Source organism: Varroa destructor, unplaced genomic scaffold (genome assembly GCF_002443255.2).
Source record: "Varroa destructor unplaced genomic scaffold, Vdes_3.0 BEIS01000006.1, whole genome shotgun sequence".
NCBI classification, from domain to species: Eukaryota; Metazoa; Arthropoda; class Arachnida; order Mesostigmata; family Varroidae; genus Varroa; species Varroa destructor.
Window position 1 is genome coordinate 3358755 of NW_019211459.1, and position 14057 is coordinate 3372811.

At 41.8% G+C, this 14057-nt stretch overlaps 1 protein-coding gene across 8 annotated transcripts in view; it reads left to right on the forward strand.

Moving 5' to 3' along the window:
• Positions 1-14057, forward strand: part of kcc (solute carrier family 12 member kcc) — a 275661-nt gene that overhangs the window by 185760 nt on the left and 75844 nt on the right. For all 8 annotated transcript variants that reach the window (XM_022812856.2, XM_022812851.2, XM_022812852.2 and 5 more), the window contains one exon: positions 10936-11121. In XM_022812856.2, coding sequence (XP_022668591.1) covers positions 10936-11121 — 186 coding nt within the window. The remainder of the gene's footprint in view (positions 1-10935; positions 11122-14057) is intronic.

The window sequence follows — 14057 nt, forward strand, 5'->3', positions numbered from 1 at the left end:
AGCCTGGCCAATATAATATTATGTGCCATAAGGGCGACGATGATGATAAAGAAGAGTCTCCTTTGAAACGTTCCCGTAGTGACCTGTTTTGTGTAGATAACATAAAAACGTGAGTCAATGTGTACGCATTAAAAATGCTTAATATTTGCATTGTTTAATTCATAATACAGGAGATTTTATATACTAAGTTTACCATTATATAGTCAGTCCATGCAGCTAGCGTTAAGAGAATAATTTCTTGCCAATTTCTCTCCAATTTCGACTATGGAAATAGTCCGAGGATCCTTGAAGTGGCTTAGATGTCAACCTCAACTTATGTCCTTATCGTTAGCGACTGCCTGTTACCTGTATGCGCCACGTATCATATCATGGCAATATGTACTAACACGTGCAAAGAGCTATGTTTCACGTACATTGCTGCTGTGTCTAGCAAAGCTAAGCTTCCTAGATACTAAAGCAGTTACCTATCTCGGCTGTGGTCAAGTGGGCTATTCGGATTTAAGTTAGAAAAAAGCGGATTATTCCAAAGTAGACTAGTAGAAAGCCAATCGAGATCCCCGAAATCTCCGGATATTCGCCGTCGCCTCTGCCGATCAAGCCATCGATTGAACGACGCTTTCCTCTTCGGCGGTCAGCCATCCGTCCATCTGACCACCGTCAGCGCTGGCGTCACCAGCGTCGTTCTAGCGAAAGTCTAACCCGAACCTTGCCTTTATTCGTTCTTTCGGCCATTCCTGTATTCGTTTTAGTAAACGCCCAGGGCACGTTGCACTTTGTTTTCTCGGGCCTGTTTATATGTTTGCACCAGTATTGCAACGTTCATCACGTTTAAAGGAACCGTGAAGTCTCTTACGGCTATTGATAACTCTCTCTTTTCTTTTCAAGCAAAAAGTACGAATCGCTTTTGCGCCAGCTGTTGACAAAGATTTCGTGCAAGTTTTTTAAGGAAGCGCACGACATGGCTGAAGTACGTTTAGCTTCGTCAGCTGTCTCGCCAATGTCATTGTTCAACCGCTGCAAAAACTAAGGGCCACGAGACCCAACGAGCAAGCTGGGGTTGATAGATACACGAGGCAGACGGAGGAAAATCGGGCAGGAATAATGTGCGATACAACTTGCGCCCCAATGCAAATTCGTTTCTGTTGGAATCAATCCCGTTTTGCCTTTATCTTTTTAGACTCTACCTTGCGATTCGGTGCCCATGGCGGATTTTTTTTATCCTCTGCTCTCTCACATCGAAGGATAGAATAGATACTGGTTGCTTTTGCTAGCTCAATATCGTTTTCCGCTTGTCGTAAGTACGCATCCATTTCCTGTACCTATATATCCTCCACTCTATCGCCGAGCTTGTTTCCCTCTATCACCAAGCCTCAATATCAATTTCGCCCATTCGGCATTGCATAAGATTACCAAGTTGTCAGGGTATACACGCCGAATGGCGTAGTAAAGGGCAGGGCGAATACCTACGAATGAACGTGTAAGCACATGCGTTCAGACGACAAGCTACCACACTTCAATCCAAAACACCAGGACGCATTCGACACTACCATTTCCGTTGTTTGTTCCGAGACGACAAAGCTACAAAGCTCTGCATTTTCTCCCCTGCACAGTTCTTCACGAAACGATCCAGCTGCGAGTGGGACAAAGGTTTTAAATCTCTCCCCTGCTTTCTGTCGCGGCGTGCGTCGCCTTCTTCATTATTTTAGGCGCCTTAGGCTTGCATCTGTGTTCATGCAAATCCGTTTGACATTTTCCAAATAGAAAAGGATTACATCATAAACACTAGAACATCAACATCGGTATCGTCGATGGTAGGCGTCTTACTGTGGTAATGATTCGACATTAGTCCATTAGTTTGTTGCATTGTTTATCCCGAGTTCAAGCGCGCGCGCAATACGCCTTGATCTTTGCAGTTAGCGAACTATCCAGAGACGTCTTTTACGAGCCCAAATTACTTTAGCAACCACCTCAGTTACTGGTGCTGTTACTACTTCTAGTACGATTAGTACGGCCGGTGCTTTCTGTGCAGGTTAGTCCTACAGACTTGATGCTGTATTATATCTGCTAAATGAAAATTTCCGTAGAGGCGACCAACTGCTACGTGGGCTGTCGCCATTAACACCAATGGCTGGGTGAAGGTGCCCAAAATTGAAGATTACCGAACTTTATGTGCCCTAGCGGTAAATTCGACAGTTATTTTTTCCATGGCGGAAACCGTTCCCAACAGGATCTGGACAGACGGAACCCCTATTATTCGAAAGCCTCCAACGCCAGAAACAGAATTTCACGGCCTCTCGCTCTTCCTGAAGACAGCTTCGAATCGTGTAATATAAACAGGCGTTGAAAGCATTACAGTTTATTTTACGACTACATTGATTATGTATAATGGTTTTGTGATGTGTTTAAATTGACCGTTCTTATCACCAATATGTCACTATAATATAGTCAAAGTAATGACGTATTGGTGATGCCTTTTAAGACTCGAACGAACCAGGAGCGAGTATCCGCTGATCGTAGATACAATGGAATAATGTTATATCTTCCTATTTAGAGTAGCAGATTCTCTAGCTGCCCAAATATTGGTCCTATCCGGACAACTACTCAATAGCTAGATGCTGGCGTGATATGAACGCGTCATTGTATACACGTAAATGATAAATATATTGAAATCACTGTGCCACCACGCAGCAAGTGATGTCCATCCTGGCTTGGTGTACGGCTTAGCGCCGAACTCGCAATAGAAAATTCAAATCTACGTACTATTACGACTCCCTTTATATGATAAGCTAAGTTCCTAATCGACACCAGCCAGGGACTCAATACACGTTATTTCTGCACTGCAAGGACACTCACATGCTGCAATATTGTCTATGTGAAATGTATTGCCATCATCGTGTACGCCAATGCCACGACAGCGACAGTGGCGCTGTCGGACCTTCATGCAGTACGCTATTGAACCGTTGAGGTTCTGTACGTATAACCTCATGTCGTGCTGGTAAACTGATGCATTTTTGTTTTCGTTGCCGGGGGTAAAGCCTATACGTCATGTGATGACGCTAATGGGCCCTGCCGAGAGCTCTTCGTGGCGTTAGATGTTAAAGTAGAGATCCGTGTAGCCGTGTCAGCAAGACCTCCGCGCTTTGCTTCTTTTCGTCTTTTTTTTTTAACGACGTCTTTTCTCTTCGGTACCGACCGTGTACGAAACGTTTCAGTGGTCTTCCGATAAAAAAGCCTAGCGAAAGACAACAAATTGAAATTCGACTATAAGTTGGTCGACGAATCAGCCATTCTTCGACTACATCGTTGCATCTGTCCTGGTGAGGCTGCTAGTCTTTTCTATTCTACAAAACGTTGCCATCATAGAGCGAGTTTCGTTGCCAGTACCTAGCTGTTGCCCGATGGATAGAGACACTTCTAAACGAAAGACCTCGCCATACACGGAAGTCAACATGCGTCAAAGTTAAATTCACTGTAGTTCGAGACGTGCGTAGAATTACAGAAAAAAGAAAACCCAGCGAAACGTTAAACCCATTGATTGGAGCTATTTAAATCTTAAAAGAAAGCTTTCTGAGCGCACAGTCCGCTTCGTAACCCATAAAACAATAACATGAACATAATTTGCGCCTCCTTTGGGCATGCTTAGCTCATATATCGCTCACATTGACTGATCATGCATAACTTTGCACGATATACCTACGAAGATGCGTATGCTCGGCTACAAGCCAAGATATTGCAGCTGTTTTGTGAATCTGCTTTGTCCCCTATGTTGACTACGACGTACTTCCATTTGATGTATTTTCTTCATGCTGGTCCCCTTCGTTTCACATTGCCGTAATGTGTCTACAGATCGCTTACGAATAGTCAAGAGACGTTACGGCTAGCGGACCATTCCTCAAATGCCATCGATCATCATTAATGTAGCTCGATATAGATTTTTTCTCTACCTTTATTTTGCAGTCTTTCTTGTATTTGCCCCCTACTATCAGCGCATTCATCAAAGGGAAGTTAAATGATCTAGCCTCTTGCTTCTCTACAGCTATGTACGGCGCCCGGTTTAGATATACCGCGAAAATGCAACTGCTTCAAATCTAACATACGTGGCCAGCCGTAGACCCGAAATCTGGGAATGTGGTTTACGAAAATGACGACGCGATGTGTACCACGAACGCTTTTATATAATATTATAGGGAAAAATGATAGGATATTAAAGTATAAAGTACGAGTAAAGACTCTCAATAAACCCTGCCACGGAGATAGCAGAAAGCTCACCCTCGTCGTCTTTTGCTGTGAGGCAAGGAACCTTAGAATCGGATTTTTCATGTTATTTGCATATAAGCATGAGCTGGTTCAAACTGGGTAGAAACTATTTGGAACACTGCCACTAGAGAATAGAAAAACCCATTTGTTTAGGCAAATAAAGCATGTCATAGAGACACACTCTATGTAACCAGCTCCCATGTCACAGTTAAATTGGATATAAATTACACCGTAGGTATGAAAAATACGGATTAAACATAGTTTAAAACCTGAATATAGTAAATTATTAATTATAACTAGATTAAATATAGTAAACTTGAAGTTATCCATAGTTATAGAAATATTAGAGCAGCTAATGTGTTTATTCTAAACAATATGCTGTCAGAATTATATAGCTGAGGCAATACGGTCAATGAATATAGGGTACCTGCATGCCCCACGTGAACTTTTAAATGTTTTTGTTGAGTTTTTTAAATTTTATGAAAAATCTCAAAATGAACTATTCTTCGTGTGGCTACTGCACTCGGTAAAGTTATCTCTATGTAGCTAACTAATGGCTTTGCCATTACCGCGTAATAAGGTATACACACATATTGTTTATTGGCATCGATCGCTTTATCAAAACCTCATGTTTGGCTTCCATACAAATTAATATGTGTAACACAACACATTCGCATATACTAGAACGTTCTTTTAATACTTTTTTTACGTTTACGATATCTAATCGAATTCTTAAAATAAATAAATTTACTTAATCGTAGCAATAATAATTTAGTAGCACCGCCCCTCTTTAAAATAGTTGTACGCAAGTGGCTGGAGATTATTACAATAATAAAGAGAATTGGGATGAAGCAAGACACCTGCGGGAAGATTACAATATCTTCCAATGCTGTGAGTAAGTGGCATCGATCTGCAGCGGAAGAGGAAGATTTCTAGCATAGAAAAATCGACCGACATCGTCTATATTTTCGACCATGTTTTTGTCTGTTACTGAAATAAGCGGGATAGAATAGCAGTTAGTGGCAGCCGCAGTGTATCAGATAGAAGAACAGCTGGTAGGTTTAAGAACCAATGGCTAGCTGAAATGAAGTGGGAGCAATATTATCCCACTTTGAGCCGACATGTGCGCGGAAAACAGGCGCTGTTGGTACTTCGTTTTCCGTTTTGCCTTCCCTGAGTCGAGTAGTTATCTCTCTACTTCGATTGCACTTGCGACTGAACGTATACTGCCTCAAGATGGTGAGACAAAGCCCTCTAGTTTTCCTATCGCGCTTGTCATTGCTCCCCACTTGTTCCCTATTTTCGTTAGATTAAACGCTATGGGTAAAGCGGTTGTGCTGCCTCGAAAACTGGCCCCAGGCCAGGCAGCAGTATTCCATACTAGTTCTTCGATAGTGCCATCTTCCCGTCGGCCCATTCATTGGTCTTCATCGGGTATTCCTGGTGATTTCAGAGAAAGAGGGTACTAAGAAAAAGACTAGAACCTACCATGACAGATAGGTAGAAAATACGTTAGGCCTCGTCTTTGCCTCCTGCACGGTGTTTGTGCTCTCGAACGATCTAATCAACTCACAGAAAGCCTTTTTTGTTGTAATGTCACGCTCCTGTGGAAAATTTGCTGCAGCTGTTGCTATTGCTTTAGTGCTTCGTCTACTCAAACGAGTAACGACGCAATGACGGCGTCGCCACTGAGTGGGCAACCGCACTTTCAGCGGTCGGAGGCCGTATTGACGGATTTCACGTTCTCCGTACGTTTTTACGTTGAACGTTCTATGCTGCGTATACATCGAGCTGAAATACAGAGGTAAACGAATCTTGTTTCTGTCTCAATACGTATCGCCGTGTTCCTACTACAGCTGTAACATCATATTCCAACTCCAACAGCCCCGCGGATGACGTATTCGCACCTCGCGCTTTTCGCACCATTCTGCCTTACTCCGTTCGTACCCAGGCATCGAGTATATTGATTTCCCTACTGGTATTTGTTGTCTTTTCTCGCTGATGACGAGATACGAGATGTCAACGTCATGTTCTCCTCTCTTTCAAACCCGCGCTATCCATAATAGATTTGAATTGGGCGGAAAAACCAAGTGTATAGTGTCAATACTCACTATGCTTACATATATATTCCTTCCAACGATAGCCAAAAAATTTTCGGCGTTTGTATTTAATACGAAGTGCGATGCCGGGTCAGGGCCGCGTCTAAAAAAGCCCGAGGTGCTTAACAGAAAATTTACAGGGGATATTGCGCTCGATAACAGGCAGAGAAGGACATGAAATTTGGCTAGACCCGTCAGCCTTTTGCTACCTAAAAGGACCACTGAATGCAGCTACGTCGCCAAGTTTAGCTCTAGCAGCTTCTGCGTGGTTCCGTCTTATTTTTCAGTTGCCGTTGGTATTGAGCATGTTCATATCGTATGCGACATGATGCAGCGATATCGATATTTTCCTCCCCTGCGACACACAGTTTCCTCCTTTTTGGTAAAGCAACAGCACATGACAAAGGAACAACGAAATCAAGACGCTGTGCGATTTCATATTTTGGACCTATTTGCCATATGCAGGACGTCCACTTCGAGCCTAAGTTTCAAACCTTGTATGATCGTAAAAAAAATCGCCTCTTCTTCGGCGCATGCTGGTACAAGTCCTGGTCATGCTTGCGAGGAAACTTATGCAGTTAGCCCTCCTTTTTTAACAAGTGATTGGTGAAGTAAGTTTACTGAACGCTCTAGTAACTGTTTGGTTGATGCAAATTACTTCCGTTAAATGTCAGTATGTAGACAAATTCGATAATAAGTGAATTACTATGATCTATTTCTCATGAATGTATGACTGTATACAGATCGGGACCAATTACTTCTAATTTTTTAAGAGACACCTCTAGTCGTACACGCGTTCGGTCGACGACTACGAAATAGAGTATGAACACAGGGACAGCTCTAACTACTATACGAACGAGTCCATTTGCTGGAATAATTAACTAGCCGATATAAACGCATATTATTAGTAGTCATTTTATGCAAGTGGCCGTCAAGTAAGTTCAACTTTCTCCGAGCCTCAGTGCAAGTGCAGCGAGAGGAAAAATTTAATCTTGACTTCAGTCGCCGTGACTTAAGTTTTCCAAACAGTATCACAGTGAATTTGAACACATTTGTAGTTGCTGTCAGTTCTTAGGAAGTTGGCTTTCCTAATGCCATACCCAAGGAATAGCCACCGCGCCGCTGCTAAGAGCGAGTGTCGTTCTAGAAAAGAAACGTTTTCGTTTTTTGAGCCCCGGTAAGTTTGTCCATTTTGAGAGAACACAGTGGATTGAAGCGGGAGCGTGCCAGCGGCACAGCAATTATCAAACTGAATGACTTCCCCCTTTAACCCCGTGTTGTCCCCTGGGTCTTTTTTTGGCCTCCCTGTTACTGCGATTCAGTATAATTTTCTTATTATATTATAATAATAAATTCAGTATAATTTAGAAAAACTGGCCGTCTTGTTTCCATTCAATCGCATGTCAAAAAGATTGTAATAGGACAACCATTTGTCGATGGCTAGAGTCACGCGGAACAAATAGTCGCAGTGATAACGATTATTGTATCCGACACTGCTCGGAGCAAAGGTAGCACCACACTTAATCACGCAAGTGCATTCACGTTACTTGCATCCTGAGAATGCCCTTTTGCCAAACAGTGCACGCCAAGTTATTTGCTCTTCATTCTTGCTTATTAAGCATTGTTCATTTTCCTTCGAAAGCGAACGTCCCGCATCTGCGATCTGGCTTTGCGACTTCTACTGCATACCTGGACAAACCACTCTATTGACGGTGTAAGGCTGAAATAACATCGTATCCAATAGGTAGTATTAGCTGGAATTTATCGCCACAACATGTATAGCACGACACGTTTTCTGCGGTCTCTATACGTCGTGTATGGTGCCAATGGAACCCCCGAACGCGTTATTTTGCGCGTGCATAAGGCCAAAGCGCAGCTCTCCGCTTTCCACGCCACTTTATTCCCAAATGCAATAATCAACAAAGATGCTAAGAAAGTAAAAAGAAACAGGGAACACATGAAAAATAGTTAAGGGCATATCCAATTATCTTATGGTTTTGCCTCAAGTTTATTCGTCTGTCCTTGTAAACGCTGTACCACAGACTAGGTTTCCGCCAACGTAGGGCAAGAGCAGTGCCGCCGTGTAAATCAACCATTCGACCAGTTCGCCGGTGACCCTGCAGAACGAAATAAGCTTCCAATGGAAGAATCTAACGAAAACGACAGCGGCAAGCTGAACCGCTGTAAACGTCGGAACTTGCGCGATGATAGAATTTTACACTCAATTTGATTAAAGAAACTAATTCCAGCTCCCTCTCCGTCCTCTCTCTCTAAAATTTTCCGGATTAGGGGATAAGATGGCTTAGCCATATATCTATCACTATAGAACCTGACAAAATTCTTAGTGGCTACACAATGCATGGGTGCATCATCGAAAAAGTGGGAAATGTATGCGTTAAGAGAAAACGCTACGTTAGCACGTATATAGCACGGAAGCCCTGTGATTTCAACACAAAGGTGGTCTAACAGGCAAATATGATCGTAACGTGATGAACGAATATCGAGCTCATTTTATTGAAGTTCCGTTGGATAGTGTACGTTGTCGGCCTAATTTTTAACAAACATAAATATTAAAATGCCTCGACCTCGATTATTGTTTCTGATTCAATATTGCGTGCGCGAATAAGTACCTGCGCTAGACAGAAATAATTATTAATCTTTGCCTTTCTTTCGGTAACTTATCCAATTTTACCTAAAATACTCTAAATTTACCCAACTCGTTGTTTACCCAAACTCAAGTAAGTTTACTTACTGGACATAAGACTTCGTCATTGCTCTGACGACACTCAGACAAGTGACAAGGTTTCCATATATCTCAACAGCGCTAATTATACGTAACAGAAAGATCGGAATCGTATTTAGTTAACAGCTAGTGCCATATGAACTTATATTGAAAAAGCGTACGGCCAGCAGGGATGGTCTGGCGGCCGCTGAAGGCGGCAGTTGGCAATGTTTTTAGTAGCAAAGCCAAAACGTGCTCACACAGGACAGCTCCTGAAGTGGAAAATGTTTTCTTTGTCTCGGAAATTCTCCGTATTACGATTGGAGAAAATCGAGACGTTGTATCCGTGTCATACGTTATTAATAGAAGTAAACAAAATTTTTGTTCTACGAAGATAAAAATAATTTGCCCAGATTAAGCCAATCAATGAAAAAAAGCTTTGCCTAAACGAAATATTAGCTATTGTGATGCTAAAAATATTTCTATTGGAGGCCAGCGTCTAAGGTCCGGTCATCGAGTTTCGATACAGAGACATAAGTGGTAGATGCGCATTTCATCAAACGACTAAACCCTTTGAAGAGACAAGATTTAGCTTTTACTCACTTTGTTTTATTATGCTAATCGCTACTAACCTTGTGTTGTATATAAAAAGGCCAAAAATATCTTCAGCGTTGTATGCAGATGAGTTTGAAATGCGCGCGTACAATTGTATCTGCCTGTACGACCTTCTATGAAGTATGCAGCAGTGTCGAAGCGCACACGATACCGTCTTACTTCGAATGCTCAGGGAAACCTATTTTTATACCCCTGATTTTTGTGAATTGAAAATGCCTTTAGGTTTACGAAGACGGGAAGTGCGACACAATCACGTACGCGCTGAGATTTTTCAGAAAATGTCTTTTTTTTTTTTTTACTGCAATATTACTATATATGTGTAAGACGGTGCGAAATTTTGCTGAATAGAACTGCTATGAACCAAATGTAAAAAAGAAATTCTATCATGATTAGTATCTATAATCATTTGGCATCGTGTAAACTCGTTGGAACGTTCTCTTCTATATCATTGTACCAGCGGGAAATGCGTTTGTTAATATCTATTTATATCCTCTAGACAACTTTTCATAGGCACCGAACTACTTACCATAACATAAATGCAGTTAAGGTTTGAAGTAGCTACTTTTACTTTGATCTCATAGAGTGTACTAAGAGGCAGATCCCAAGCTATTGCGGAAAGTACTATCTTTGTAATTGCGAATTACTCTTCAATAGCAAACATAAGAAAAACGAAGGCTTGTCGAAGTATGCTTTTAAACATGCCTCATACAAAAACCTCAACGCATTTAAATTCTAAACTGATGGCAGGCTAAATGTTGTCAGAATCTACAGGCCTAAACAAACATCCTAAACGGCGAAGGCTCCGCAAGAGACTAAATGTTAGGGCTTATTTGCTTCGGACAACCGGGTAAGCGTACCATCTCCGTTGGGTTTGTCTAATGTGAAAGTAGTAAACAACGGCTGAACTTTGTTAAAATGCACCATTTCTACGATGAAAAATTTGCCCATTTGTTGCTAACGTGTTACCGCTTTTACTGTAGTAAAGATGGCTGTCAAACGTATGACTGTTGTGCTAAACGGCTAGTATAAGTATGTCTAGATTAACCCTAGATTAGCCCTTCTACATGCCGAATGTTTAGGCCTGTGCCATGCGTAATGTCTTCTTCAGAATATTATTTTACTCAGCTGGGTTCGACGTTTTGTTCATGTTCAATAAGATTAAGTGTCGACAAGATTTATTTTGCATATGTCCTATAATCTTCACAAAATTACTGACAAATTATCTTGGCTATTATATTTCAGACGTTCACAACATGCATCTCATTGTCTGCAATTGCCACAAACGGCATAGTTCCAGCCGGCGGATCGTACTTTATGATATCTCGATCACTGGGTCCCGAATTCGGTGGTGCTGTAGGGATATTGTTCTATTTAGCAACTACGGTAGCCGCTGCTATGTATGTTACCGGAGCAGTTGAGATCTTTCTGGTGAGTATCGCACAGATCTAGATTTTAAGCAAGGTAGGCAAACGTTAAAATGTTCTTCGTTTCATTAGATATCCAAACAATTCGTAGTAAAAACAACTTCTATTCTGTTACTATGTCATTCATAGGCTTGGTATTTAACAAACGTATCGCACTCGCAACGTAACTTTGAAGCCGTAACTGTTTGTCTTCGCTGACTACTGCCAAATACCATATGACCGAACGCTTTTTGGCAAGCTTTAACATGTGTATACTGAAGCATATATATATATATATATATGGTACTCGATAGAGGCGCTTTTTTTTTTTGCTTCGTTAGCATACAGTATCCCCATAAATTTGAAACAATGCGGAGTAGCGATACATTACCAATGCAACTCGGCCTTTGCCCCTCGGCTGTCCACACTATGTGGGCCTTTGTGAAGAACGAACGACGCTGGTATCTATGCCAACGTCATCCTTTCCTTTCATGCTTTCACCTTGCCAATTTTGTAGTATCTACCTTTGCTGCTCGGTTCTTCACAGGAGTAGCCGAAACAGCGATAAATCGAGCCCATTTTTTGGGTTTACAATAGGAAGATATAGAAACTCGTCAAGTCCTCATGAACACCATGTACTATGTAGTTCGAATGTGCCGTTTAAACGTATGACTGCGATGTAGCGTTGGATAGTAAAAGTTTAGCGGAAACGCCTTTCTGAGCTAAACATTAGCAGATACTCAGGATTGGTGCACGCCTTTGGCTATTCCTAATGTTAATAGGTCGTCGGAAACACCTCTTTCGTACAGCATTGAAAACTTGCCCTCACTAAAAGAATTAGTCGATTTACGTCTTGCTGGACCTATCCGGGGTTCCTCTAATAGATTTCTTAAACGGCGTGCTGTAAACATTTACCAAGTCTGTATATTTGTATATGTTGTTTTTTAGGCTTGGAAAAGTTTATCTATTTATTAAATTTTATGCTGTTCGGTTGATTTTTCGGGTGCTTATCCACTTAATTTTTCAACTTTTGTCAGTACAGCTGGCCTTTATAACTGTTTTTTTTCGCTTGGACTTTAAAGTACATAAGAATTATGCCTCATAAACACGTGACAACAAGTGCTATTTGGGCAAGCAGGAAGGTACTCCATATTTTGTGTGCGACTCCGAAGGGGAGTACACTGCGCTATCACGCGGATTGACCGATCTAGCTTCAAAAACAGTTGATTATGGAGGTATGCGTATACACATTTCAACTTCTCGCTGAGTTCTGATGCTGGTGAAAATCCAGTGGTCGGACTTCGTAAACAGAGAGGCGATGTGTACTTAGAAGAGGAAAATGAGCGTGTAAAGTCTGTGCAGAAATAAAGAGATTGGAAACAAAGCCTTCCCGTTCGCTTAGAAATTTTGGAGAGATAGGCGAGTTACCTGTGGCTTGCTGATGTACAGCGACGAACGTAAACTCGACAAGCTGGGATAGAAAAAGGACCTACCGATGCCAAGGGTCTATTGGGATAACGGATGCTGGTTGGGCAAAGGGACCCAGTTATCAAAGGGTGTATAGACAGCTGAGCTGTCAGCATTTTTACCATCGCTACCACAATGCTTTGTCCGAGAGGTCGCCAGTAGATGATCGATGTCTACTGGCGACCCCTCGGAGACCGACTGGTCCCCACTGAATATCTTTTACAGCCAATGATTGTTGTAAAGAAGGTAAAGTAGTGGAAAACTAAGTGAACAATCGCAAGACGAAATGAGGAAAGCGATATAAGAAAGGACCCAGCTCTATGAAAAAGCATGGGAATGGAAAAATGCAAGACTCATCGGTAGAATAGTATAATAGTTGCGTGTAGGGTACAAAGGGAAACAGCGAGGCAGTTAAGGAATTGCAGCATCTGTAGCGAAGTAAGCATGAAGGCAAAGACAAGCCCGGGATAGCAGTTGCTGAGCAAAAAAAAAGCGGTGGCAAAAAATTCAAGGATATAGCTTGGCGTTTCAGCAGTAGCAACCATTGCGCTAGACAGAGCAGCCTGGTTATTTAGAAATGTACTAAGCTTCCGAAATACCTAAGGGGAAAAGTTAGTCTCATGGGAGCGTGGGAACTGATGGAAACCCTTGTCGCGCTAAACTAGAACCTACTACATATATTTCTAGAGATTTTAGGCGTGTGTGGTGTACGCGTGACTTCTGGCTGTGCTTAAAGAATCGTATTCCAGATTTTGTAGTCATCAATATGTTTGTAGAAGATACGAGTAAATACGTGTCCTTCCCTGCACCCTGAAATTCATCTATGCTGAAATGCTCATATTTAAACGAAAAATCTATTTTTGCTCTACCTCAGTCATGGCCGTACTCGTCTTTCTATAAAACCTTGACGGTAATCTCATTTCAAGGATTTGAAGGTAGCTCAATATGTAACTCTAAGGTTACCTTAATTAAAAACCGTGTACCCCGAGTGTCGTTACCTATGTGATATTCTCTCCTTAGCTACAGTTGTTCTATCATCTAATACTATATACGACGATTAATTACGATGATGTCGTTGCGTCTATGTATGAATTTAGTATCGTGATAATGGTGTTTCGAACGATGTGATACAGGACGACGCTGCCGCCTTATTAGATGCATTTTTAGACTTGAATTACTGTACCTCTATTCTCTAATGATTGGCACATATTTTTATCCCTGTTAGAATGAATGCATTGAGATGTTATTTCTGCTTCGCCGCTTTGTTGCGGCTAAAAGCTAGATACAGTTAGGGAGATCGGGTGCGAAATAGGTTTTACTTATGGCTGTAGTCGAACGACGGGTCCAACGGACGACTAGCCATGATCGAACGGAAGGCCGAATATCGGCGAGCGAGTAATGGTGACTAGTAGTATGGGTAGATACATTCAGTCGCTCTAATGAATGTAGCCGAGGAGCGTTGCGCACGAGAATTGCTTAGACCATCGCTAAAAA